The sequence below is a fragment of the Saimiri boliviensis genome, chromosome 3, assembly GCF_048565385.1.
Source record: "Saimiri boliviensis isolate mSaiBol1 chromosome 3, mSaiBol1.pri, whole genome shotgun sequence".
Classification (NCBI taxonomy): Eukaryota; Metazoa; Chordata; class Mammalia; order Primates; family Cebidae; genus Saimiri; species Saimiri boliviensis.
This window is the reverse complement of record NC_133451.1, coordinates 5,839,863-5,863,338: the sequence shown is the minus strand read 5'-3', so window position 1 is coordinate 5,863,338 and position 23,476 is coordinate 5,839,863. Positions and strand designations below refer to the sequence as shown.

At 48.7% G+C, this 23,476-nt stretch overlaps 1 protein-coding gene across 3 annotated transcripts in view; it reads left to right on the top strand.

Annotated features, from left to right (window-relative positions):
* TBC1D14 (TBC1 domain family member 14) overlaps nucleotides 1-23,476 on the top strand; it is a 123,710-nt gene that overhangs the window by 35,811 nt on the left and 64,423 nt on the right. For all 3 annotated transcript variants that reach the window (XM_003934646.4, XM_039468168.2, XM_074395861.1), the window contains exon 3: nucleotides 22,666-22,786. In XM_003934646.4, coding sequence (XP_003934695.1) covers nucleotides 22,666-22,786 — 121 coding nt within the window. The remainder of the gene's footprint in view (nucleotides 1-22,665; nucleotides 22,787-23,476) is intronic.

Genomic DNA, 23,476 nt, shown 5'->3' with positions numbered 1-23,476 from the left:
CAGCCCTTTTCGGAATCTTCTTAGCATCCCCGGGGCAGATGTGGCCTCCAGGGCACGTGTGCTCTGCTCCTAACTCCTCTGCAGCCTCCTTTTAGTGGTGGTTCGGGTGTCTTGCTCGTACTGGAGCTCCTTAAGGACAGGGCCTGGGCCTTAGTCATCCCTAATCCCCAGCTTACCCCAGCTCATGCTCCTGATTGGCTCTGGGACACCAGCAGTGTGTGACGTGGTTCTGCCCACTAGTGCCGTATTGAGTCAGGTTCCTGGGGCTGGTGTGGGAGTGGGAGGCTTTCATCCTACTTTGTGTCAGGCATTTTCCATGTGAAAGGAGACAAGGGTTCCAGGAGAAATGGCCTAGATTTGCTGGGATGTCGGGTGGGGCACAGGCTGCTGAGCTTTAGAAGCTTCCTGGGTTAGGAATCAGCATGCAGCCTGGATGAACGAAAATTCAGGAGACGAGAAGATACTAGGAAGGTTTGTGCTGTAAGGCAGGTGTTTACGGTTTGATATTTCTTAAGTGTGTAGAAATGTTGGAGTAGCTTAAAACAAAATCTGAAATAATTCAGTGTTCATGGAAACTGCTGGAAAGGAGTTATCTTAGATTCACACAGATTAAAGAAAGCGTGAATTAAAGAAATGAGAGAGCGTGGGAAGGGAAGGACTTATTAAGGAGAAAAGTTCTCAGGCCTGGCTGTACAATAGGATTATCTGGGAAACTTAAAAAAGAAAAATTAGGCCGGGCGCGGTGGCTCAAGCCTGTAATCCCAGCACTTTGGGAGGCCGAGGAGGGTGGATCACGAGGTCAAGAGATCAAGACCATCCTGGTCAACATGGTGAAACCCCGTCCCTACTAAAAATACAAAAAATTAGCTGGACATGGTGGCGCGAGACTGTAATCCCAGCTACTCAAGAGGCTGAGGCAGGAGCATTGCCTGAACCCAGGAGCGGAGGTTGCGGTGAGCCGAGATCGCGCCATTGCACTCCAGCCTGGGTAACAAGAGCGAAACTCCGTCTCAAAAAAAAAAAAAAAGAAAAGAAAAATTAATATGCACATTCTACCCTCAGAGATTGATTTTCATTGCTTTGGGGTGAGACCTGGGCCTCGGGATGTTTTGCAACTCCCTGGGTGATTCTAGCAGGCAGCAGAGTTGGGAGACACCAATAGAAAGAATGAACTCTTCATTCAGATGTAAGCCCAAATACAGGCACTTTCCTGCATGACCTTAGGCAAGGTTCTGTCTCTGAATTTTCTCTTCTTCAAGACAAGCCCCATGAGGATGGGGACCTACATTTCTGGTCACCAGGGACTGCATTCCCAGTACTTGGCTTAGTGCTTAGAACATAGTTGGTTCTCAATATGTATTTGTTGAATGAAAACAGTGACATGGCTGCATACAGTTAGGATTAAATGAGATGAGATGCTTGGCCCTATATAATTGTCCTTAGTGTTACTTATTTATTTAAGAGAGGGAGTCTCACTGTGTTGCCCAGGCTGGAGTGCGGTGGCGCCATCTCTGCTCACTGCAACCTCCACCTCCTGGCTTCAAGCGATTCTCCTGACTCAGCCTCCTGAGTAGCTGGGATTACAGGCGTGTGCCACTACACCTGGCTAACTTATATATATTGTTTTAGTAGAGATAGGGTTTCCCCATGCTGGTCAGGCTGGTCTTGAACTCCTGACCTTGTGATCCTCCCACCTACTCCTCCCAGAGTGCTTGGATTATAGGCATGAACCATGGAACCTGGCCCCTTTGTGTTATATGTTAATAAGCACCGTTAACAGACACAAAGCCTGATGGTAATTGAGTGATAATATCTCCATTCACAGATGGAAAAACTGAGGCTAGAGAGGTTCATTTCTTGCCTAAAGTCAGGTGGCTTGTTACAAAGCTGGAATTTGAGCTTCTGATCTGCCTACTCTAAATCCCATGTATATTATACTCTTCCCACCTTAGGTCACATCTTACTCCTTAAGATTTCAAATATGGAAGGAACATAGTCATTTCATTACTTCCCTGAAATGCGATCCCTAGACACCTCATAATTTGTGATAGTTACAAACTTATTTTTAACTCTTCCTCTCCTCTTTCCCTTACTATTCAGGTGGAGATTAAGAATAGATGTTTTTCTTAGTACTGTTTTCTACTAAGTTACATGGGCATTTCTGCTCTGCTGTCTCTCTCTCCTTGTGAAAATCTAAGCTAGGCTGGGCACGGTGACTCACGCCTGTGATCCCAGCATTTTGGGAGGCCGAGGCCGGCAGATTACTGGAGGTCAGGAGTTCAAGACCAGCTTAGCCAATGTGGTGAGACCTCCCCCCCCCATCTTTACTAATAATGTAAAAATTAGCCGGTATGATGGCGAGTGCCTGTAATCCCATCTACTCAGGAGGCTGAGGCAGGAGAATTGTTTGAACCCAGGAGGTGGACGTTGCAGTGAGCAGAGATCGCATCACTGCACCCCAGCCTGGGCGACAAAGTGAGACTCCATCTCAACAAAAAAAGGAAAAATCTAAGCTGACATTAGAGAGCTACTGTTTTTAAATATTAGTGTTTGAAGGAGATATCAAGGGGGTTATGACTTCAGGGAGAACACTGGGTCTTGCTGTGGACTGTGACTTATCATCGGAGACGCTTGTGGTGGAGTCATTTCAGGGTTAGTTAATGAATACCTTTTAATCCAGTACTATCTGGCAGGTTTTATGCCAGACCTTGGGGATACGGATACAAAGACCAAACAGGAAGCCTGCCTGCCCGCCTACTCAGAATTTGGCAGGAGGTGAGGTGCAAATAACACAATGCAATACCCCCAGCTCTCTGTCAGAGATTAACTGTGGACGTGCTTTGGGAACATAGAGGGACTGTGTGGGAAGGGGGCATGTGAGCCCAGGAAGGCTGCATGGGAGAGTGGTTTGAGCCGAGTTAGCATGCACTGAAGTTTAATGTAAAGGATAGCAAAGCATGCAGATCTTAAGTGCATGAACTGAACACACTGGAGAGTCTGCCACCTCGATCAGTACAGAGAATGTGACTAGAACCCCCAGAAGTCTCCTTCGGGTTCCTTCCCTGTCAGCACCTTGCTCCCCACGGGTAACCCCTGTTCTGGCCTGCCACGGCACATGAGCTCTGCCCGTTTTTGAACTTGAGGTAAACGGACTCATCCATTATGTCTTCCTCTCGTGTCTGGCTGTCTGCTCAACGTTGGCAGACTGACCCTGGGAGGGTTGGCCTGGCAGGAGCATCTGTTTCGTGCTGTCTAGTTTTCGGGTGCACGAATATCCAGCTCTCTGTTCTCCCCTGTGTGGACGTTTGGTGTGTTCGGGGTCCGGTGGTTATAGATAATGCTCATCACGGTGTTCTCACGGATGTGACTGGCATGCGTGTGCCTGGGGTGGGACAGGCAGGTCTCCCGTGGGTCCCACTCACGGTGTGTGGGGATGCCAGCTACTCTTGATCCTCTCCAAAAAGTGGTATTGTCTGTTTATTTTTCTTTTTGTCATTCTGGTGACAAGGTAGGGTGTCTCGATTTTAATTTGCATCTCCTGGCCAGGTGTGATGGCTCACGCCTGTAATTTCTGCTCTTTGGGAGACCGAGGCAGGTGGATCACCTGAGGTCAGAAGTTCAAGACCAGCCTGGCCAACATGGTGAAACCCCGTCTCTACTAAAAATACAAAAAATTAGCTGGGCATGGTGGCACACATCTGTAGTCGAAGCTACTTGGGATGCTGAGGCAGGAAAGTCGTTGAACCTGGGAGGCTGAGGTTGCAGCAAGCTGAGATCTTACCACTGAACTCCAGCCTGGGCAGAGCGAGAGACGGTCTCAAAAAAAAAAAAGAAAAAATTTGCATCTCCCTGATGACTAATGAAATGACAAACCTCTTCATACCTTGTGCATTTGGAATCATCTTTTGTGAAGTAACTATTCGGGGCTGTCTTATTGATTTGTAGGTGTATTTTATGTATTCGGCATACGAGTCTTGTCAGGCATGCAGGCTGCAAATCTCTTCTCCTGCTTAATGCTTTTCCTTCTCTTAATGCTTTCTGTTTGTTTTCCTAATGAACAGAGTTTCTTAATCTTTTTTTTTTTTTTTTTTGAGACGGAGTTTTGCTCTTGTTACCCAGGCTGGAGTGCAATGGCACGATCTCGGCTCACTGCAACCTCCGCCTCCTGGGTTCAGGCAATTCTCCTGCCTCAGCCTCCGGAGTAGCTGGGATTACAGGCAAGCGCCACCATGCCCAGCTAATTTTTTGCACCTTTAGTAGAGACGGGGTTTCACCATGTTGACCAGGATGGTCTCGATCTCTTGACCTCGTGATCCACCCGCCTCGGCCTCCCAAAGTGCTGGGATTACAGGCTTGAGCCACCGCGCCCGGCGCTTTTTTTTTTTTTTTTATGGTTAGCAGCTTTTTTGTCCTGCTTAAGAAAGACTGTGTAACCTGCTAGAAGTTTTATTGTTTTGCCGTTTCCAACTAGATTGAGAGTCTTAGGTTTGGTGTGAGGGAGCAGTTAAGGTTTTTTTTTTTATTGTAAAGGCCATCCTTCCCACCAAACCTCTGAACTAAGGCAGGTGACCATAGGTATTCCATTGTTCTGTGTATCTGCTTATCAATTTCACCCACGTTCTTTTAATTATTCTAGCTATGGAGGAGGTCTTGATGGCTGATAGAGTAGGCCTTTCTGTTTTGTTCTGTAAGGTTACCTTGGCTAGTCTTGGTCTTTTTCATTTCCATATAGATTTTAGAATCAGTTTGGCAGATTGTTCAAAGAAATCTTCAAGGGTTTTGTTTGGGATTGCATTGTATTTATAGATCAATCTTTATTACATGAAGACTTCTAATTTTTTGGCCGGGTGTGGTGGCTCACGCCTATAATCCCAGCACTTTGGGAAGCCGAGATGGGCAGATCACCTGAGGTCAGGAGTTGCAGACCATCCTGGCCAACATGGCAAAACCCTGTCTGTACTAAAAATACAAAAATTAGCTAAGTGTGCTGGTGGTTGCCTGTATTCCCAGTTACTTGGAAGGCTGAGGGAGGAGGATTGCTTGAATCCAGGAGGCGGAGGTTGCAGTGAGCCGAGATCATGATGCTGCACTCCAGCCTGGGTGACAGAGTGAGACTGTTAAAAAAAAAAAAAAAAAAAAAAAAAAATCTAATTCTTGATTATGGTATGTCCTTCCCTCTATTTAGATTTTCTTTCATTTCTCCACATTTTATAGTGTTATTTTATTATTTTTTTTTAATGTAAAGGTCTTATGTTTCTTTCATTAGATTTATTCCAAGATACTGTTATTTTGGGATGGTTTTACAAATGTCAAGAAATAGAGATTTGACTTGTTGGGTAGTGTTTGTTTGTAGTAAATGCAGTGAGTTTTTTTATTTTTTATTTTACTTTTAAGTTCTGGGATACGTGTGCATAACGTGCAGGTTTGTTACATGTACCGTGGTGATTTGCAGCACCCATCAGCCTGTCATCTAGGTTTCAAGCCCTGCATGCATTAGGTATTTCTCCTAATGCCCTCCCTCCCTTTGTTCCCCACCCCCTGACAGGTCCCAGCGTGTGATGTTCTCCTCCCTGTGTCCATGTGTTCTCATTGTTCAACTCCCCCTTATGAGTGAGAACATGCAGTGTTTGGTTTTCTGTCGTGTTAGTTTGCTGAGAATAATGGCCTCCACCTTCATCCATGTCCCTGCAAAGGACCTGAATTCATTTTCTTTTATGGCTAACGCAGTGAATTTTTGCGTATAGGCCTTGCTAACTTCGATTACTAGTTCTGTTAGCTTATCCTTAGTTCTTTTGGATCCTCTGCAGAAAATCGTGCTGTCTGTGAACAAGTTTCTTTCTTTCAGTTCTTATACGTTTAATTTTGTTTTCTTGTCTTACTGCATGGCCAGGCTCTGCCATATAGTACTGAATTGAAGTGGGGCTGGCAGAATCCTAGTCTGGGTCTTGGTCTCTGGGAAAGCTTTCATATATTTCCTCATTAAGTGTGATGTTTGCCATAGGATACCTTTTTATCAGATACGTTATTCTTTATTAGATACCTTTATTAGATTAAGGAAGTTTCCTTTTAGTCCTAGTAAAGGTATTTTTTTTTAAAAAAAAATTATGATTGTTGTATTTTACTGCATGTTTTTTCCCTGCATCTATTGATAGTTATATGTTTTCTACTTTACATGGTAACTAACGTTGTATTTTTCTAATGTTAAATTTGTTTTGCATTCTTAGAATAATCTCAACTTGTTCATAATATATTATACTTTATGGAATCATTGATTTGATTTGCATATTTTGCTTAGGACTTTATATTCGTAACAGTATTAGCTGTAATTTTCTTTTTTGTTTTGATACCAAAATTATGCTCACCTTATAAAATGAGTTGGGAGAGTTCTACTTTCTGTTTTCTCAAAGAGTTTCTGTAAGATTTTTCTCTGGTGATTATATGAACCTACCAATGTGTTAAAACTTGTAGAACTGGCTGGGCATGGTGGCTTATGCCTATAATCCCAGAACTTCGGGAGGCCGAGGTGGGCAGATCACCTGAGGTCTGCCGTTTGACACCAGCCTGGCCAACATGGTGAAACAGCCGGTCTCTACTAAAATGCAAAAATAAACCAGGGCATGCTGGTGGGCACCTGTAGTCCAGCTACTGGGGTGTCTGAGGCGGGTGAATTGCTTGAACCCAAGAGGTGGAGGTTGCAGTGAGCTGGGATTGCACCATTGTACTGTAGCCAGGGTGGTAGAACAAGACTCCATCTCAAAAAACAGAAAAAAACCCTCGGAGAACTGTATACAAAAAAAAAATCCATTTTATTGTATGTGAATTGAAACATAATGATAGCTAGGTGTGGTGGCTGCAATCTGAACTACTCGGGAGGCTGATGGAGGAGGATTGCTTGAGCCCAGGAGTTCGAGTCCAGCCTTGGCAACATAATGAGACCCCATTTTCATTAATGACAAAAAAATTAAAAAGATAATAAAACACTTTCACAAGGGAATTTTTTAAAAAATATGTTCATGTACTCACCTACAGCCACTCCCTACAAACCTACAAACTTTCTGTCAGATGATCCTCAGAGGGGCATCGGGGAGTCCTTGTTGTATAAGTCAGTTTCTTAGTAAACGATGCCAATAAATAGATTTGTCAAATGGTGTAATGGATTTCCTGAGGGGGCAGGATGGGGAGGAGAGGACTAGTGAAAGGTCTGTTCCCTGAGTGTGTGTATTTCTTCCTTAATGTTTGGAAGACTTCACCAGTAAAGCCATCTGGACCTGGAGTTTTCTTTGTGAGTTTCTAATTTATTGAGTTAATTTTGTTGTTGTTACGGAGGTGTAATATATAAAATGTGACTGTTGAGGAAGAATTTGAAGAGGTGTGGGAACACGAGGCTGCAGGGTCTGTTTGGTGATGAGGTGGCAGGGCTGGGAAGGCTTTGGCTGAAACACGGTTGTCGTGGTTGTGATTACTGTGCGCCCCACCTGAAGCTGGTGTCCCAGACCAGAGACGCGGTTTGACTCCTTGGGTAGTGGGAACGGATGAGAAGTGTTAAGTAGGACAGCAGGAGTGCAAGTGTCTGTGCAGAACAGTGGTTCTCAGATCCAGGTGTGCCTCGGAGCCACTGCAGGGCTCCTGGAACCAGAGATTGCTGGGCCCCACCCGGGTTGATGGTTCCATAGGTCTGGGAGGGGCTCAAGAATTTGTATTTCTAGCTAGTGCTGCTGCTGGGCCAGACGTCCCACTTTAGAACCACAGGGTTTGATCGTATCTTTTTTTTTTTTGAGACAGACTGTCGCTCTGTCACTGAGGCTGGAGTGCAGTGGCTCTATCTCAGCTCAGTGCAACCTCCACTTCCGAGGTTCAAGCGAGTCTCCTGCCTTGGCCTCCTGAGTAGCTGGGACTACAGGTGTACGCCACCACGCCTTGCTAATTTTTGTATTTTTACTAGAGATGGGATTTCGCTATGTTAGCTAGGATGATCTTGAGCTCCTGACTTCCTGATCTGCACCACCTTGGCCTCCCAGAGCGCTGGAATTACAGGCGTCAGCCACTGTGCCAGGCCGGTCATGTTCTTTAATTGCCCCCCTGCCACACACACACACTGGGGCAGGGATTTTGTCAGTTTTGTCCCTTCTAGTCCCCTGGGCCTAGTACAGACTAGGTGCTCAGGACCACTCTCTGCCAGGCCAGCTCCTGTACTTGATTGTCCAGGTTTTTTGTTTTTTTTTTTAAATTACAAAAGTAATAGATGTGTGTTTGATTTTTAAAAAAATAGTGCAGACATCTGTAAACTAAAAGTAAAATTCTCTTTTCTGCTCATCACCCTGTGCCTCTCAGCAGACTTCTTTGGTGCCTTTGCATACATGCAAACACACAGACAGTTGTTTTCTTTGTCAAGGGAGGATGGAGCTGACTTTTAGAAAGAGGATGCTGGCTGGGGCTTGAGGAGGGTGGTTCTGCCGGGGCCAGTTGTTGACATTACTGAATGGCATTGACTCCAAGGGAACCAACCCATAGTGCATGCTTGTGGTTTAGAATAGATCAGTTTTTTTTTGAGATGGAATCTTGCTCTGTCACCAGGTTGGGATGCAGTGACATGATCTCAGCTCACTGCAACCTCTGCCTCCTGGGTTCAAATGATTGTCCTGCATCAGCCTTCTGAGTAGCTAGGATTACAGGTGCCTGCCATCACACCTGGCTAATTTTTGTATTTTTAGCAGAGATGGGGATACAAAATGTTGTTTACCATGTTGGCCAGGTTGGTCTCGAACTCCTGACCTCAGGTGCTCCACCTGCCTCGGCCTCCCAAAGTGCCGAGATGACAGGTGCCAGCCACCTCACCTGTCCATAAGAATAGATCAGTCTTTGGGGACGTGAGATTGTTAGTTAGCTCTGGGTTTTGCTTTTTGTCTTCAACAGTATTGAAGGGAATGGGGGTGAATCTTCAGTGATGGTTCTAGTGTAGGTATTTGGATGAATTTCATGCTCTGTGCTTGTGACCCACCAGCAGACCTGGCACAGGGCAGACGCTCAGGAAGTGCTGTGTGCTTGGTGCTTTTCCAGGTCCAAGCCCCCCTGGGTTTTGTGACTGGTAGCCTGCCCTGCCACGGCATGTGGTGCGGAGCTGTGTCCCAGGTCTGGGAAGCCTGTCACTCAGGCTTTGCTTCCCAGACTGCCTGCACTCCTCCTCCCTGTGACTGGGAGGCCCGCCCTGCCGCCCCCGCCTTTCCAGCCGGCCTGCTCCATCCTGCTTGCCTTCACCTTGCAGACTCGAGGGGCAGGGCTCCGAGTGCACCCATGGTGTTTCCCGGGACTGTGGCTCTGGCTTGCCAGGAATGCGGGGCAGGGAGGGTCCCTGCTTCTGTGGCCCGTCGCTCGGAGCTACGAGGTCACGGTAGACACGATGGCTGCCTCCCCTGCACTGCTGTTCAGGGACAGGTTTGTGGCTGTGTTCTTGCCTTTCTTGCTGTTGGAACTGGAGACTTAACTGGAGCAGGGTCTTTCCTGTGTGTTTAGCTTTGATAGCATGTGACCCTCGGCCTTGGTTGGGCTGAGTTGTTTCTGTGGGTCTCCCCCATATGAAATGGAGGTGGTCCTTTCTATCAGCATCTCTAGTGAGCTTCCTGGGCCAGTGCTTCTGCTCATGTGTATCTGATGCCCACTGCGCTCCCTTGACTTGGATATTCTGTTTTTAAGGATTAACTTTTTTTTATTTGAGACAGTCTGGCTCTTTTGCCCAGGCCGAAGTGCAGTGGTGTGATCTTGGCTCACTGCAGCCTCCATCTCCCGGGTTCACGTGATTCTCCTGCCTTACCCTCCCTAGTAGCTGGGACTACAGATGTGTGCCACTATGCCCAGCTAATTTTTGTCTTTTTTTAAGTAGAGATGGGGTGTTGCCATGTTGGCCAGGTTGATCTCGAACTCCTGGCCTCAAGAGATCCGCCCGCCTTGGCCTCTCAAGGTGGAATTACAGGTGTGAGTGACTGTGCCTGGCCGGGATTAACTTTTTAGCGTCAGATGCTGCATGGGTAGCATTTTCTGAAAGAAGAGTGGCTCCAAGTATTTCCAGCTCCGAGGTACCTTTAATTGTGTGTGGAGCTGAGGATTTTCAGCACAGCGATTGATGATGGTAGTGGAACTTCCCTGTCTTTCTTTCTGCATATTCCCAGTAGAGGAGCTCGGATTTTCTTACACAGGAGGCTGGCTTTGTTTTTCACGTCTCTGCGACAGTTGAGAGGGCTGGCCCTCTTCCCTTGTGTTTTCCAAGGAGAGTCAGGCCCATGTGAATATATGTGGTGGTGTCAGCTTTTGGGAGGCCGAGATCTGGAAAATACACCTCAGAAGTGGGGTTTAGAGGAAGCATTCAGGATTTTGCCTTCTCTACTCTTGGTGGATAATAGGATTGCTGTGTCCCTTCAGGAGGAAGCGTCTTAGCGTGGCCGCGCCTCGGCGTGCTGTCCGTTCGGTGGCAGCCATGATACCTTTCTTGTAGGGTTATGGGAGGAGAATGTAAAATGTAGGTAAAGTGCCTGGCGTAGCACTAGGCAGGCACCCGATAGGGCCCTGTACCAGGTAACTATGATTCAGAAGAAGATGCCCTCCTGGGCCAGGCAGTCTGTGGGAGTCGAGTGCTGTATGGCTCAGCTGGCTTCTGACTTTTGGAACCGGAAGTTGCCAGCGGTTTCTGTTAATGAGACAAAGGAGGGAGCGAGTGAGAAGCCCCGAGTAGCTGTGCAGTGCAAACAGGCGTTGAAGTGTGCAGGATCTTGAGGGAGGGGGACTTTGGGTGTATTTCTTAACACTTGAGAGGCTTTGAGAAAGCCCTGGTGAGTGTCTGTGGCTGGTGGAACCTGCCCCACCGCCCCACCGGGTCAGGGAGGATTGCGTCCTGCCTCTCCAGCTGTCCTCTGCCTTCAGGGACAGGTAGCAGCCTTGGACACGTAAGTCCGAGTCGCACCTCTGTGTTGCTCAGTGGATGTGTCTGGGCCCGTTTCCCCAGCCTCCTACCTTCCTTCCTGTTAAGTGCAATAATAATTCTCATGTAATCTTTATAAAAATTCAGTGAGAAAAGCTTTCATTCAGTAATCTGAGTGTTTTACTCTGTGCCAGTAACTGTTGTGGACACTAGAGACAGAGCAGTAACTAGAAGAGACGGTGTCCATGTCCATGAGTTTTACATTCTGCTGAAGGAGACGGATCACAGCCCCCAGACTTGTACCTAACTTTGTTCATAATTAAGGTTTTTTTCTTAAAGAGAATTCCCCAAACTGTGTAAGCTTCAAGACCCCCCAAACCTGGATCTGCCCCTGCGAACAGGTGACGGAAGTGCTGACGCTGCGGGTGTGGGGGAGTGTGGTGGAGGGGAGGCGGTTGTCTGGTGCCGAGCAGCCCTGGCCAGAGGCTCCTGAGCAGCTCTGGCTCGCCAGATAGATCTTGGCCAGATAGATCTTGTATTCCAAGAGAAGCTGGAAAATCAGGTGTTTCTGTGATGTTTAAAAATGTTGAACAAATCAAACTGAAGAACACAGTGTAGACAGACAACAGGCCACCAGTATGTTAGCCCAGCTGATGGCTCCTGCACACACAATTACACAGACCTGCCACTCAGTGCCTAGAGTGTGTTGAATGACTAACATGCCTAGTCCCACTTCACTGTCCCCTGGCCCTAGGAAGAAGTTGTCGTGATCTCTAATTGCCGGCAAAAGGAGGCCCACGGACCGGGGTTGCTTGCCCAGGGCTGCTGCTCTCTGGAAGGGCAGGGCTGGCATAGCCATTGGTCTCCTCAAAGCCTTCTGCGCCTCACTTCTCAGCCAATGCAGGTGACACGAGGTCACCTCCCACCTGTGAGCTTCTAGATGCAGCTAGGTGCCTGAGCTGCCCGTGCGGGGAAGTAGCGCTGGGTCTGTGGCCGCACTCTGGTGTGGGGCCTTCTCACCAGGAGGGCCACAGTTCCTCACTGCTCCGTTTGCTGGGTCTGTGGCCGCACTCCGGTGTGGGGTCGTCTCACCAAGAGGGCCACAGTTCCTCACTGCTCCGTTTGCTGGAGGCAGTGGGAGTGGGATGGACAGCGAGTAAGCTGCTTCCGGCCACTCGGTTGTCTTTGCCTTTTTACCATTGATCAGTCTCTCCCACCACGCCCCACAGCTTTGCCTTTCTTAGGAAGAGTCTGGGAGTGGAACGGGAGCGTGTTTGCATTGAGCTGGGAGCCGCATGGCTTGCTGTGTGCTCCTCTTGAGGTCGGTGCCGGCCAGCCCTTCTTCATTCGTCCTGGGAGGAAAGCGGAGAAACTCATGGCCTGCTCCGGGAAAGTAGACTCCGTGTCCATCGGTACTTGCCTGGGGAGGCCTGGAAGGGCCTGAGTTTGAGTCCCAGATGGGTGACCCTGGGAACTTACCCATGGTCTAGGCTGTTTTCCTTGGAATGCTATCACCAATCTCACGCTCAAGGAGTGGGTGATGTTTGTAGCAAATTCCATGGGGCAGGCGCTCCATGCCTAGAACAGTGTCTGACTTAGAGTCAATACACATTTGAACAAAGAAATATTTATATTTAGGTCAAGAACTACTTGGACAAATGGAGGTGAAAGTTGCTGGCATGGTACGGAGTCTCCTTGCTCTGTAAAGGTCTTCGTTTCTGTATTCTGAAGCTGTGGGCACGCTTCCTCTCCTTTATACGTGCGGGGCTCACCTCTTGCTTTTGCCTACTGGTCTCCTCTGGTATTGCCAGGAGAGGAATTGGGACTGGTGATTGGGCACTTCTTGCTATATTCCTGGGAACAGAATGTGTCTTTTAGGTTTTATCTTAGAAAGTTAGAGGGAGAAGGCCAAGGCGTGAGGATGGTTTCAGCCCAGGAATTTGAGACCAGCCTGGGCCACATGGTGAGACCTTGTCTCTAAAAAATTAGCCAAGTATAGTGGGATAAGCCTGTGGTCCCAGCTGCTTCAGAGGCCGAGATGGGAGGATTGCTCGAGCCCAGGAGGTTGAAGCTGCAGAGAGCCATGTTCATACCGCTGCACTCCAGCCTGGGTGACAGAGTGAGATGCTCTCAAAAAAAAAAAAAAAAAAAAAGGGCTGCTGGCTTTTTTTACGGGCTGGTTTTATCATCCCCTTTTTGGCCTATCCCAGCCTTCTTGGAGATGTTAAGCCCACAGTGCTGACTAGAAATACAGCTCAGCCCTTTAGCTTGGGCCGGGCTCACGCTGCTTCCAGGTTCTCAGCTCCCTAGGGACGGACACTGTGACTGTGCTCTGTGTGCCACTCAGCAGCTGAACACAGCGCCAGGTGTGGGTCGGGGTGAGTCATCGCTGCCCAGATGACTGCCCCAGGTGGCCAGCCCACAACATGGACTTGCAGTTAGAGCCTGAGTCTGCAGCTGATGGTCACCCCCCTTTCCACTGGTTTCGCGTGCTTCATACTGGGGGTCGAGTAGGTTATGTCCCTTGAGCATCCTGACTTCAGTGGCTCTAGGAGGTGGGTGATGGGGTAAGGGTGATAGAGGTGATCCCACCTACACACACACACACACCCCTACACACCCACACACACACCGACACACACGCACCCCTACACACACACCGACACACACGCACCCCTACACACACACCCCTACACACCCACACACCTACACACGCACCCCTACACACACATACACCTACACACAAACCCACACATACCTACACATACACACACACCCCTACACACCCACCCACACACCGACACACACGCACCCCTACACACACACACACCCCTACACACATACGCACACCCCTACACACCCACCCACACACCGACACACACACACCCCTACACACATACACACACACACCTACACACATACACATTACTGAACAATCTTTTATGTTTTACTTATTTTTAGAGACAGGGTCTCGCTCTGTCACCCTGTCACCCATGCTGGAATGCAGGGACTCAGTCAGCTCATTGCAGCCTCTTAATTCCTGGGCTCAAGCAGTCCTCCCACCTCGACCTGCCGAGTAACTGAGACCATAGGTGTGTACCACCACGCCTGGCTAATTTTTTTTTAATGTTTTGTAGAGATGAGGTCTCACTATGTTGCCCAAGCTATTCTCAAACTCCTGGCCTCAAGCAATCCAGCCACCTTGCCTACCAAAGTGCTGGGATTACAGGCATGAGCCACCACACCCGGCCTGAACAGTCTTCTTAATGCCCTTCCCTGGAATGCTCTCACCCTTCAATCTCCTTTCTCTCACCCTCCAAGGCTGGACATTCCTCTTGGTTCCCAAGGTGTCCCTGCCTCATTTCATTGGCCAGTTTGTTGGTCAGCTTGTTGAGGATGGGTATCTTCTTAATTCATCTGTTTGTTTTATAGTCTGGGCCTTGAAGACAGTAGGTTCCCACTTAAGACCGTGTGTAATGGAATCAACTATGCAGGGTGCCAGGACCAATAGCAGGTACTGGGTGCTTTCCTGGCTTATTTATCACATTGAATCCTGGGAGGTAGGAATGAGGCTCAGAAGCAGTGCCTGCCAAGAGGTAAATTCAGGGGCAGACGTAGCTCTGCCTGCTTCTCTGAAGCTCCTGGTCTCCTCTGAGGGAACCTCCAGGTCCTTCTCCGGGCTCACAGCTTGCTGCTGCTGTTTCTGGCGGGGCCTTTGCCTTTGGGAAGCACGTGTGGGCAGGGGCTCGTGCAGAGCCTCTGAGTGAATGGGAACAAGGGGCGATCACGGGCACAGCTCTCCATGCAGCGCCTTCTCTGTAACCCTCTCAGGATCCGTTTTTAAGGCATAGTAGGCAGGATGAGTGTACTCAGGCTGTGGAATACATGTTTTCGTGTCTGTTCCAAAGGCCTTGCTTTTTGCTACTAGAAGCACGTCACTGAATACTTTCATTTTTTCTTGGCCTTTTGTTGCTAAGTCACTTTCTACCTAACGCAACAGGAATGGCCTGATTTGCCAAGTTGTGTTGCTAGGAGTGCAGAAAAATCCGGTACTTTTTTGGGGTGTGATGAAGTCTTACAAAGCATTTCATTTTCTAACGGCAGAAATACCAAGTTTTTCAGTGGCTTTTAAATATTTTATGAACTTTTTTCAATTGGTGATATGTTTGCATGGCTCAGAAATAAAAAAGTACAAGACAGCATACGGGCGAAAAGTTGGCTTTCTGCTCTGTGCCCTTTTTGTTTTTTGTTTTTTTGAGACAGCGTCTGGCTCCATCGTCCAGGCTGGAGTGCAGCGGTGCCGTCTTAGCTCACAGCAACCTACGCCTCCCGGGCTCAAGTGATTCTCCCACTTGAGTCTACCAAGTAGCTGGGACTACCGATGCACATCACCACACCTGGCTATATGTTTTTTCTTTTTTGTATAGAGACAAGCTTTTGCCATGTTGCCCAGGCTGGTCTCAAACTCCAGAGCTCAAGTGATCCGCCCACCTCTCCCTCCCAAAATGCTGGGATCACAGGTGTGAGCCATCGTGCCTGGCCTGCCCCTTGCCTTTTGCTACCCAATATCCAGTCCCAGAAGCAATGGATATAACGGGTTTTTGTGTCCTTCCAGAGCGTCTGTGCCTGTCCAGGCAAATGTCAGTGCAGGTGTTACATGGTCTGCCTGGTGTGGTTATGTACCCTGCTTTTTTCCTTTCCAAAAACTTCCCTTAAAGCTGTTTATGAGTGTGTCAGGAACTCTTGGGTTGTTTGCAGACTTTTGTCAGCCAGCATATGTCAGCACGATGGTCTGCACCTTTGGCGTGTCCAGTGGCTCCCGAGGGGGCAGCACAGGCCCCAGCCTGCTGTCAGAGGTGAAGGGCGTTGGAGCCTCCAGGTGCTTTGCTTTTTCTCCACTCACACTCAGCCCCCAGCCCCGCTGCCTGTGAAAGACCCTAGTAACAGAGCGTGGAGGAGGCTAAGAGGCCAGAATCGGTGCCCAATGCACACCTGACTATTGTTGGGAATGGGGCTTCCAAAGGTCCGTTTCTTCCAGTTAAATGTTTAAGCCTCGGAACTCGCTCCTAATTATCAGGACACCGTGCCCTGGGGTCCGGCACTCCACACTGGACCTGGGAACTCTGGCTTCACAGAAAAACGGACAGGCCATTATTTTTAACATTACTTTGTCATTGGTGTCCCCTGTCTTTTCCTCATTACTTTGCAAGTCACTGAAGAAATGCCCCAGGGAAGCCCTGGGCCCTTTTCCCTGTGCAGAAGTCCTCTGCCTCTCTCTGGCTTACAGGCAGGCTCTTCCCATGGCCAGGTGTGGCCTGATCCCTGACAGCCCCCAGTGTGTTTCCCAGGCTCTGCCATATGGCTCTAAAATGATGCTGGGCGGCCTTTGTGGACAAATCCTGGGGGACCCAGCACCTACCAGGGCCCCCTTTCATGGGCACTTCCCATTCTTGTCTGCTGTGGCCCCCCAAATCTCTGCGCCATGGGGGAGCCGAGCTGGCTCCGCCGAGGAGTTGAGTGAGGAGGACTCTGCAGCGCCTGGTCCGCAAGAGGCTGTGCCTGGCACCGGGGCTGCCTGTGCGTGTCTGGGCCGAGTCTCCTCATTTAATCCCAAGTCTCCTTTCGGGGGCGCTTACGGGCAGAGTGAGCAGCCTGTTCGGTAGGCCTGAGGTAGGTGATTGGCGCCACCATGCCATGGCCACGAAAACAGTTGCAAGCCCTTGGCAGGATTTGTGGCAGGGCTGACGTGGTCCACTTGTGCTTACAGAGGATGGCCCTGGGCTTGGTGTGGAGCTGTACATGTGGGGTGTCAGAAGGAGGGGCGAGGCAGGCACACCTGGGGCACAACTGGCATCTGTCCGAGGGGTGTGTACAGCTAGAGAAAGGCAGGAGGACAAGGTGGCTGGGCCGTGGGGAGGCGTGGTGTTCACCTGGAATCTGGAGGGTTAGAGCTGGGCGGTGAGGAGGCGTGGCATTCACGTGGCAGACTGGAGGGTTAGAGCACCTACGACTGCCGGGTCTGTTGTTCGGTGTCTGAATTCGGCCGAGGGCTGTTGAGAGAGCGTCTTGCTCTGGCCTCCTGACTGCAGAGGTGCCTCTGAGCCAAGGATGATCGATGGGGCTTTTGGAAAGAAGAAACGTTTTTCGTCTCGTCTTTGGGGAAGTTATCAGGTCTCCTCTCCCACCTGCTGCAGGAGGAGGGGCCTTGAGTGGGCACCTGGACAAAGGGGCCAGTAGGAGGTGAGATATGCCAGCGACCAGGTGCTGTGCAGGTGGGGATGGTGGCGGGAAAGGCGCTGGCCTGTGTGCATGTCAGGGTAGCGTGGGACAGGACTCACGAGCTAGAGTCCTGGGCTCTCAGGGAACCCCACTGCGACAGGGCGGGTGACACTGGCCGTGTGTAGGTTGGAGGCAGGGCACCTACAGATGCCGCTTGTTTACTTGCTGTGCCTTGGTGGTGGGGTTGTGGCAGTGGCAGGTGCGTCTCACCAGGATTAGTGAGTGCTCTGTGTCTGCACAGCAGTGGAGACAGCTTGGAGGGCAGCAGCTGCTTGTCCTTAATGCTGCTAGTAGAGTGAGTGCTTTTTCTCTCTAGGACAAAGGAGTTTCTTCTTCCCACTGAGGAGCCCTTTATTGGGGATGCAAAACAAAAGGAGTCCAGCGTTCCTGTTCCTGTAGCAGGGTTGGCAAATGGCCCTCATCCCCTGCTGGCTGCCCCCCAGTGCCCAGCGCACTCCAGGGAGGTTGTGGTGTTCTGCCACTCCTTGCCTGCTCTCTCCCAGCCCCCCACCAATCGTTACCCCTTCTTTCCATGGGGATTCCTTCCTGCTGAGAGGTTACCCCTGTTCAGTTCTCTGTCCCAGGCCTTGATTGTCTGGATTGCACTCCCCTTACCCGGCACCTGCACGTTGCATGTCAATCCTGCCTCCTCGTCACCCTGCACTTGCCTTCCCTGCCCACACACGTGATGGCTGCTCCATTTGCCAGCAGACATGTGTGTAGCACCTACTGCAAGCTGGATAGATCCTGGGGATGCAGAGGTGGCTCCACCCTGCCTTCTGGGAGACCCCACCGCAAGGCGAAGGCACGTGGAGAGGAGAGGGGATAGAGTCCATCCCATCGGCACCATCCCATAAGGGGAACGCCCTGTGCTCTGGAAACAGAAGCAAGGGAGCCCAGGCCTGGGCAGCTGGTTGGGGGAGGCTCTGCAGAATGCCCTGAGGGCAAGTGTGAGGATTTCTGATGCTGGGGGTGGGGCACGTGCATTTCAAATAGTGAAAAGAGAAAGCTTGGAGCCAGCAGCCCCCTCTGTTCTGTCTCCTGGGAGTGTCTGAGATGGTGGCTGTGGCCACTGTGTGCTCAGCATCTGAAGGCCAAGGGTTGGGCTGCTTCACCGGGCCACACAGCGCATGAAGCAGCAGCTGAGGGACTGCCGGGCTCCCAGTGGCTCGCCCACCATAAAGGAGGACGTTCTTTCAGCCCAGAGCCCAGGCTACAGTTCCTTTCCACTTGCAGTGACTTGTTTTCGGGTCATACTTCAGCCTGTTACGCACACAAGAAAAATATCAACATGCTTTTTATGAGCTTTTCAAGAGTCATGGCCTATCCTGAGCCTAAGCTCTTAGGTTAAAAATAATCATGCAACTCTGATTTTTTTTTTTTTTTTTTTTTTTTTGAGACTGAGTCTCACTGTGTCGCCCAGGCTGGAGTGCAATGGCCCGATCTCGGCTCAACCTCTGCCTCTCAGGTTCAAGTGATTCTCCTGTCTTAGGCTCCTGAGTAGCTGGGATTACAGGTGTGCGCCACCACGTCCAGCTAATTTTTGTATTTTTAATAGAGACGAGTTTCACCATGGTGCCCAGGCTGCTCTCAAACTCCTGGGCTCAAGCGATCCACCAGCCTCGGTTTCCCAAAGTGCTGAGATTACAGGTGTGAGCCACTGTGCCTGGCCACAACTTTGATTTTTGACATTAATTTTTATCTGCACTACCTTGGTACAGACTAATACAGTGTGAGCTGAGACCTGGAAAACCAAGAATTCTGTTTCTCTTAGTCGTCCTCCTGCCATCCCCTGTTTTGGTGAATAACAGCCCTGCTTGTGCTCAGCCTTCCAGACCACGAACCTGGGAGCCACTCACCCGACTTCTCTTTTCTGCGCATCCCCACACGCAGCAGCTTCTGTGCAATTCTCCGTCCATTCCTTACCAGGCGCCCCCAAACTTTTTACACAGGGGGCCAGTTCACTGTCCCTCAGACCGTTGGAGGGCCGCCACGTACTGTCCTCCTCTCACTGACCACCAATGAAAGAGGTGCCCCTTCCTGAAGTGCGGCGGGGGGCCGGATAAATGGCCTCAGGGGGCTGCAGGCAGCCTGCAGGCCCTAGTTTGGGGACGCCTGCCTTAGACCCTCTGCAACTCCCCTCCCTCCAGAGGCAAGAGGCCCGCCCGGATCCTGGTGCCTTCCCCTTCCTGACTGCAGTTTGGTTTTTTTTTTTTTTTTGCCTTACGCCAGTTTCCCAGAGACCAAAAATGCCTCTTCAGCAAAATGTACACCCTTAGCGAAGCCAGGTTCTGGCTGCCAGGTCCTTATACCTTCTACTGCCTGCAGTTTTAACCTGCGTTTGATTGCATGAGTTCTTCACTGATGGCAAAATCTTAGGTGTTAAATGGGTTGGACCTCAGACAGTTCAGGGTTCTTTTTCTTTGTTTTTTTTTTGAGACAAGGTCTTGCTCTGTTGCCCAGGCTAAAGTGCAGTGGCCTGATCATAATGAAAGTTCGTTTCTTGTAAATAGAAATTGCCTTGGGCTATGACGCCATTTCTGAAGTGATTATAACTGCAACAGAAAAAGGAAGGAAATAGTGAAACTATTTGTTTTCTTTTTTTTGAAGGTTTCTGTAACTTTATTTTGATAAAATTTCAAATTTGCTAAAAAATTGCAAAACCCCAGAACTCCAATATATTCTTTACCAGATTCACCAGCGGTATACATTTGGCTTCATTCGTTCTGCCTCTCTTTTAAATTTTTAATTTTTTTTATTTTTTGAGATGGATTTTCGCTCTGTCTCCCAGGCTGGAGTGCGATGGTGCAATCTCGGCTCACCGCAACCTCCACCTCCCACGTTCAAGCAATTCTCCCTGACTCAGCCTCCCGAGTAGCTGGGATTACAGGCATGCGCCACCACACGTGGCTAAATCTGTATTTTTAGTAGAGACAGGGTTTCTCTGTGTTGGTCAGGCTGGTCTCAAACTCCCGACCTCATGTGATCCGCCCACCTCGGCCTCCCAAAGTTCTGGGATTACAAGTATGAGCCACTGTGCCTGGCCTTGTTCTGCCTCTCTTTATATATGGTAGTATATATACATATGCTTTCCTGTGCCATTAGAAGAGTAAGTTTGCTATACCATGACTGTTTACCCTTAAATATATCAGCATATTTCCCAAGAACAAGGGCTTTCCCTTATGTAACCATGGAACTTTGTCAAAATGAGGAAACTTAACATTAATCCAATGCTGTTTTCAAATCCACAGTCTATAATCGAACTTCATCAATTATCCCAATTATCTTTTTTTTTTTTTTTGAGACGGAGTCTCACTCTGTCACCCAGTTTGGAGTGCAGTGGTGTGATGGTGTGATCTTGGCTCACTGCAACCTCCGCCTCCTGGGTTCAAGCAATTCTCCTGCCTCAGCCTCCTGAGTAGCTGGCATTACAGACATGCGCCACCATACCCAGCCCTCTTTCATCTCCTTTTCATCAGAAACATTTTCTCAGCCTTCCTTCGTTTTCATGATATGGACGTTTTGAGAGCTTATAGGTCCATGATTTTATAGATTGTTCTCAGTCTGGGTGTGTGTGCTTCTCTTCATGTTGGATTCAGGTCATGCATTCTTAGGTATCAGTGCCGTCAACTTGGAGTGTTGCTCTCTGTGCATCAGATCAGGTGTCCTGTGCCTTCTGTCCTGGTGTTTTTTAAAATTATTTTTTAAATAGAGACGTGTCTTGCTCAGGCTAGTGGCATAATCGTAGCTCACTGTATCCTTGAACTCCTGGGTTCCAATAATGTCACCTCAGCCTCCCCAGTAGTAGCTAGGGCTGCTGATACATGCCACAGCACCTGGCTGATTTAAAAAGACTTTGTAGAGACAGAGTTTTGCTATGTTGCCCAGGCTGTCTCAAACTTTTGGCCTCAAGCTGTCCTCCTGCCTTGGCCTCCCAAAGTGCTGAGATGGTAGGCATGAGCCGCCACTCCTGGCTGGTGATGTTAGCTTTGATCACTTGGCTGAAGGTTTCTCCAGCATATTATGAACTATTTTGCCTTATGTAATTAACAAGGAATTTGTAGGAGACACTTTGGAGCTGTGTAAAAATCCATCCCTCATTCAGCTTTCACCCACTAATATAAGCATCCATTGATCATTTCCTGGCTCCATTAGTCTTTCTCTCCTAGGTGCTAGGTGGCTTTCCAAGAGCTTTCCTCCTCCCCCATTCATTTCTGTGTTCGTTTGTTTGTACCTATGTGGGCTAGTGGATTTGTTTTATTCAATGAGTCATAATCCATTGTTCTCATTATTTCAGTGATTAAATTGTTCCAGATTGAGCCAGTGGGAGCCTGTTCAAGCTGGCGACTGTTTCTCTTAGACACATACCCATATTTCTTTCTTCTTTTTTTTTTGAGATGGAGTCTTGCTCTGTCACCCAGGCTGTAATGTAGTGGCACGATCTCAGCTCAAGCATCCTCTACTTCCCGGGTTCAAGCAATTCCCCTGCCTCAGCCTCCTGAGTAGCTGGGACTACAGGCTTGCGCCACCATGCCCAGCTAATTTTTTTGTATTTTAGTAGAGACGAGGTTTCACCATGCTGACCATGATGGTCTCGATCCCCTGACCTCATGATCCGCTTGCCTCAGCCTCCCAAAGCGCTGGGATTACAGGCGTGAGCCACTGCGCCCATTCCGCCCCATATTTCTTTGAGCACTTCCTAGTCCAGCAAGATGCTACAGGCTCATGTTGTACTTTCTAGTAAGTCCTAGAAGCCATTTGTTTTTAATGAATGCACCAAGACAATGCATTCCAAACATAGTTTATTTTGTATTAATCCTGCCGGTTGGGATTTATTTGTGTCACTAGAAACTTTTGTTTACATGTTCTTGGGAGAGTAGACCTTGTGACCATCTCATGAGTAACTTTCTTTTTATGATATGTGAACACTGGTTATAAACAGGTAATACAGATTTACCTTGTAGATAATTTAAGCTAGAGGTTACGTACTGAAGCAGCTGTTGCTGTTAAACACTGATCGTGTACTTGAAATTTTAGTGTGTCTAACAACCTTGTAGAACATGGGGCAGTGTGGCCTTGTTAAACCTAGGACGCTGAGGGTTGGAGGGGTTAATACACTGGCCCAGTGTCATGTGGCTAATGAATGCTTGAGCTAGGGTTTCAATTCAGTTTAGTCTGACTTCAAAGCTTACTTTTTCTGATACCCTTTGTTATGATATATCACTTTTTTTTTTAACTGTAAATTATAGAATTTGTAAATTTAATAGTTGAATAACAGACAGTTTATTTCTGGCTTAAGGTCTTTGTCCTGCTGTGTAACTCTGTATGAAAATCAAGTGTGAAGAATTAAAGTATGTGGTTCATCACGTTATCCCTTTCAGAGGAAAGTTGACTTACTTGTATTAGAGTGATTCTGCTGTCTTGCTGTTTCTTTAGATACTCAGAAATGCCCTAACCTTGTTATTTTCTTCCTGTAGGAATCTGCTTGCTAGAAAACAAAGTGCAAGACTTGACAAACAAAATGACTTGGGATGGAAGTTATTTGGGAAAGTGCCGCTCCGAGAGAATGCTCAGAAGGATTCAAAGAAAATACAAAAGGTACACAAGATACGAAACCACAGAAATAGGCTGCTGTGTGTGTGTAGCGTATATTTATGAACCTTGCCAAAATGACCATTTTGAGTCTGAAATTGGAAATCGCTTCATCTTATTTGCATGTCACGTTCCTCAAATTTAAGTCCGTATTCAGAATGTGGATGAATTTAACCTTCATTTCTTACAGCTTGGAGCGTGCACGTAGGAAAGGGCAGTTGGCAGAGCTGGGCTTTAGATGTTTATAACTGTGTTTAGTCAGTTTCAGCAATAGTTGCAAATGTGTTTGTCATCCAATCTGTATTAACCGTTTGCTATTAAAGCTTTCTCCTGTGGGTTTCTTGACGCTTACATCTTTTCTGTGCTGCTCTGGGACGGAAAGGCGAGGGTTGTCATTCCCCAGCTCTGCTGGGACGCCTCTCCCTTGCTTACTGTGAGGTTGCCTAGTTTTGGGGTGGGGATGGAGTTCACCATCAGGCCAGCCCTACCCGTCCTCACCACTGGGCTGCCTTGCTCCTTGCAGTGGGAGAGATGCCACTGCTGGAGGCTTGCACACCTCTCTGTGAAGAGAGGGCCTGTGTGCAGACACAGCAAGTCCACTGCCCAGGTAGCCCTGACCACCACCACCTGAGGCTTCTCCTAGGCCCTGAGTCTCAGCCGAGGCCCTGAGTCTCAGCCGGCTCAGCATCCTAAGAG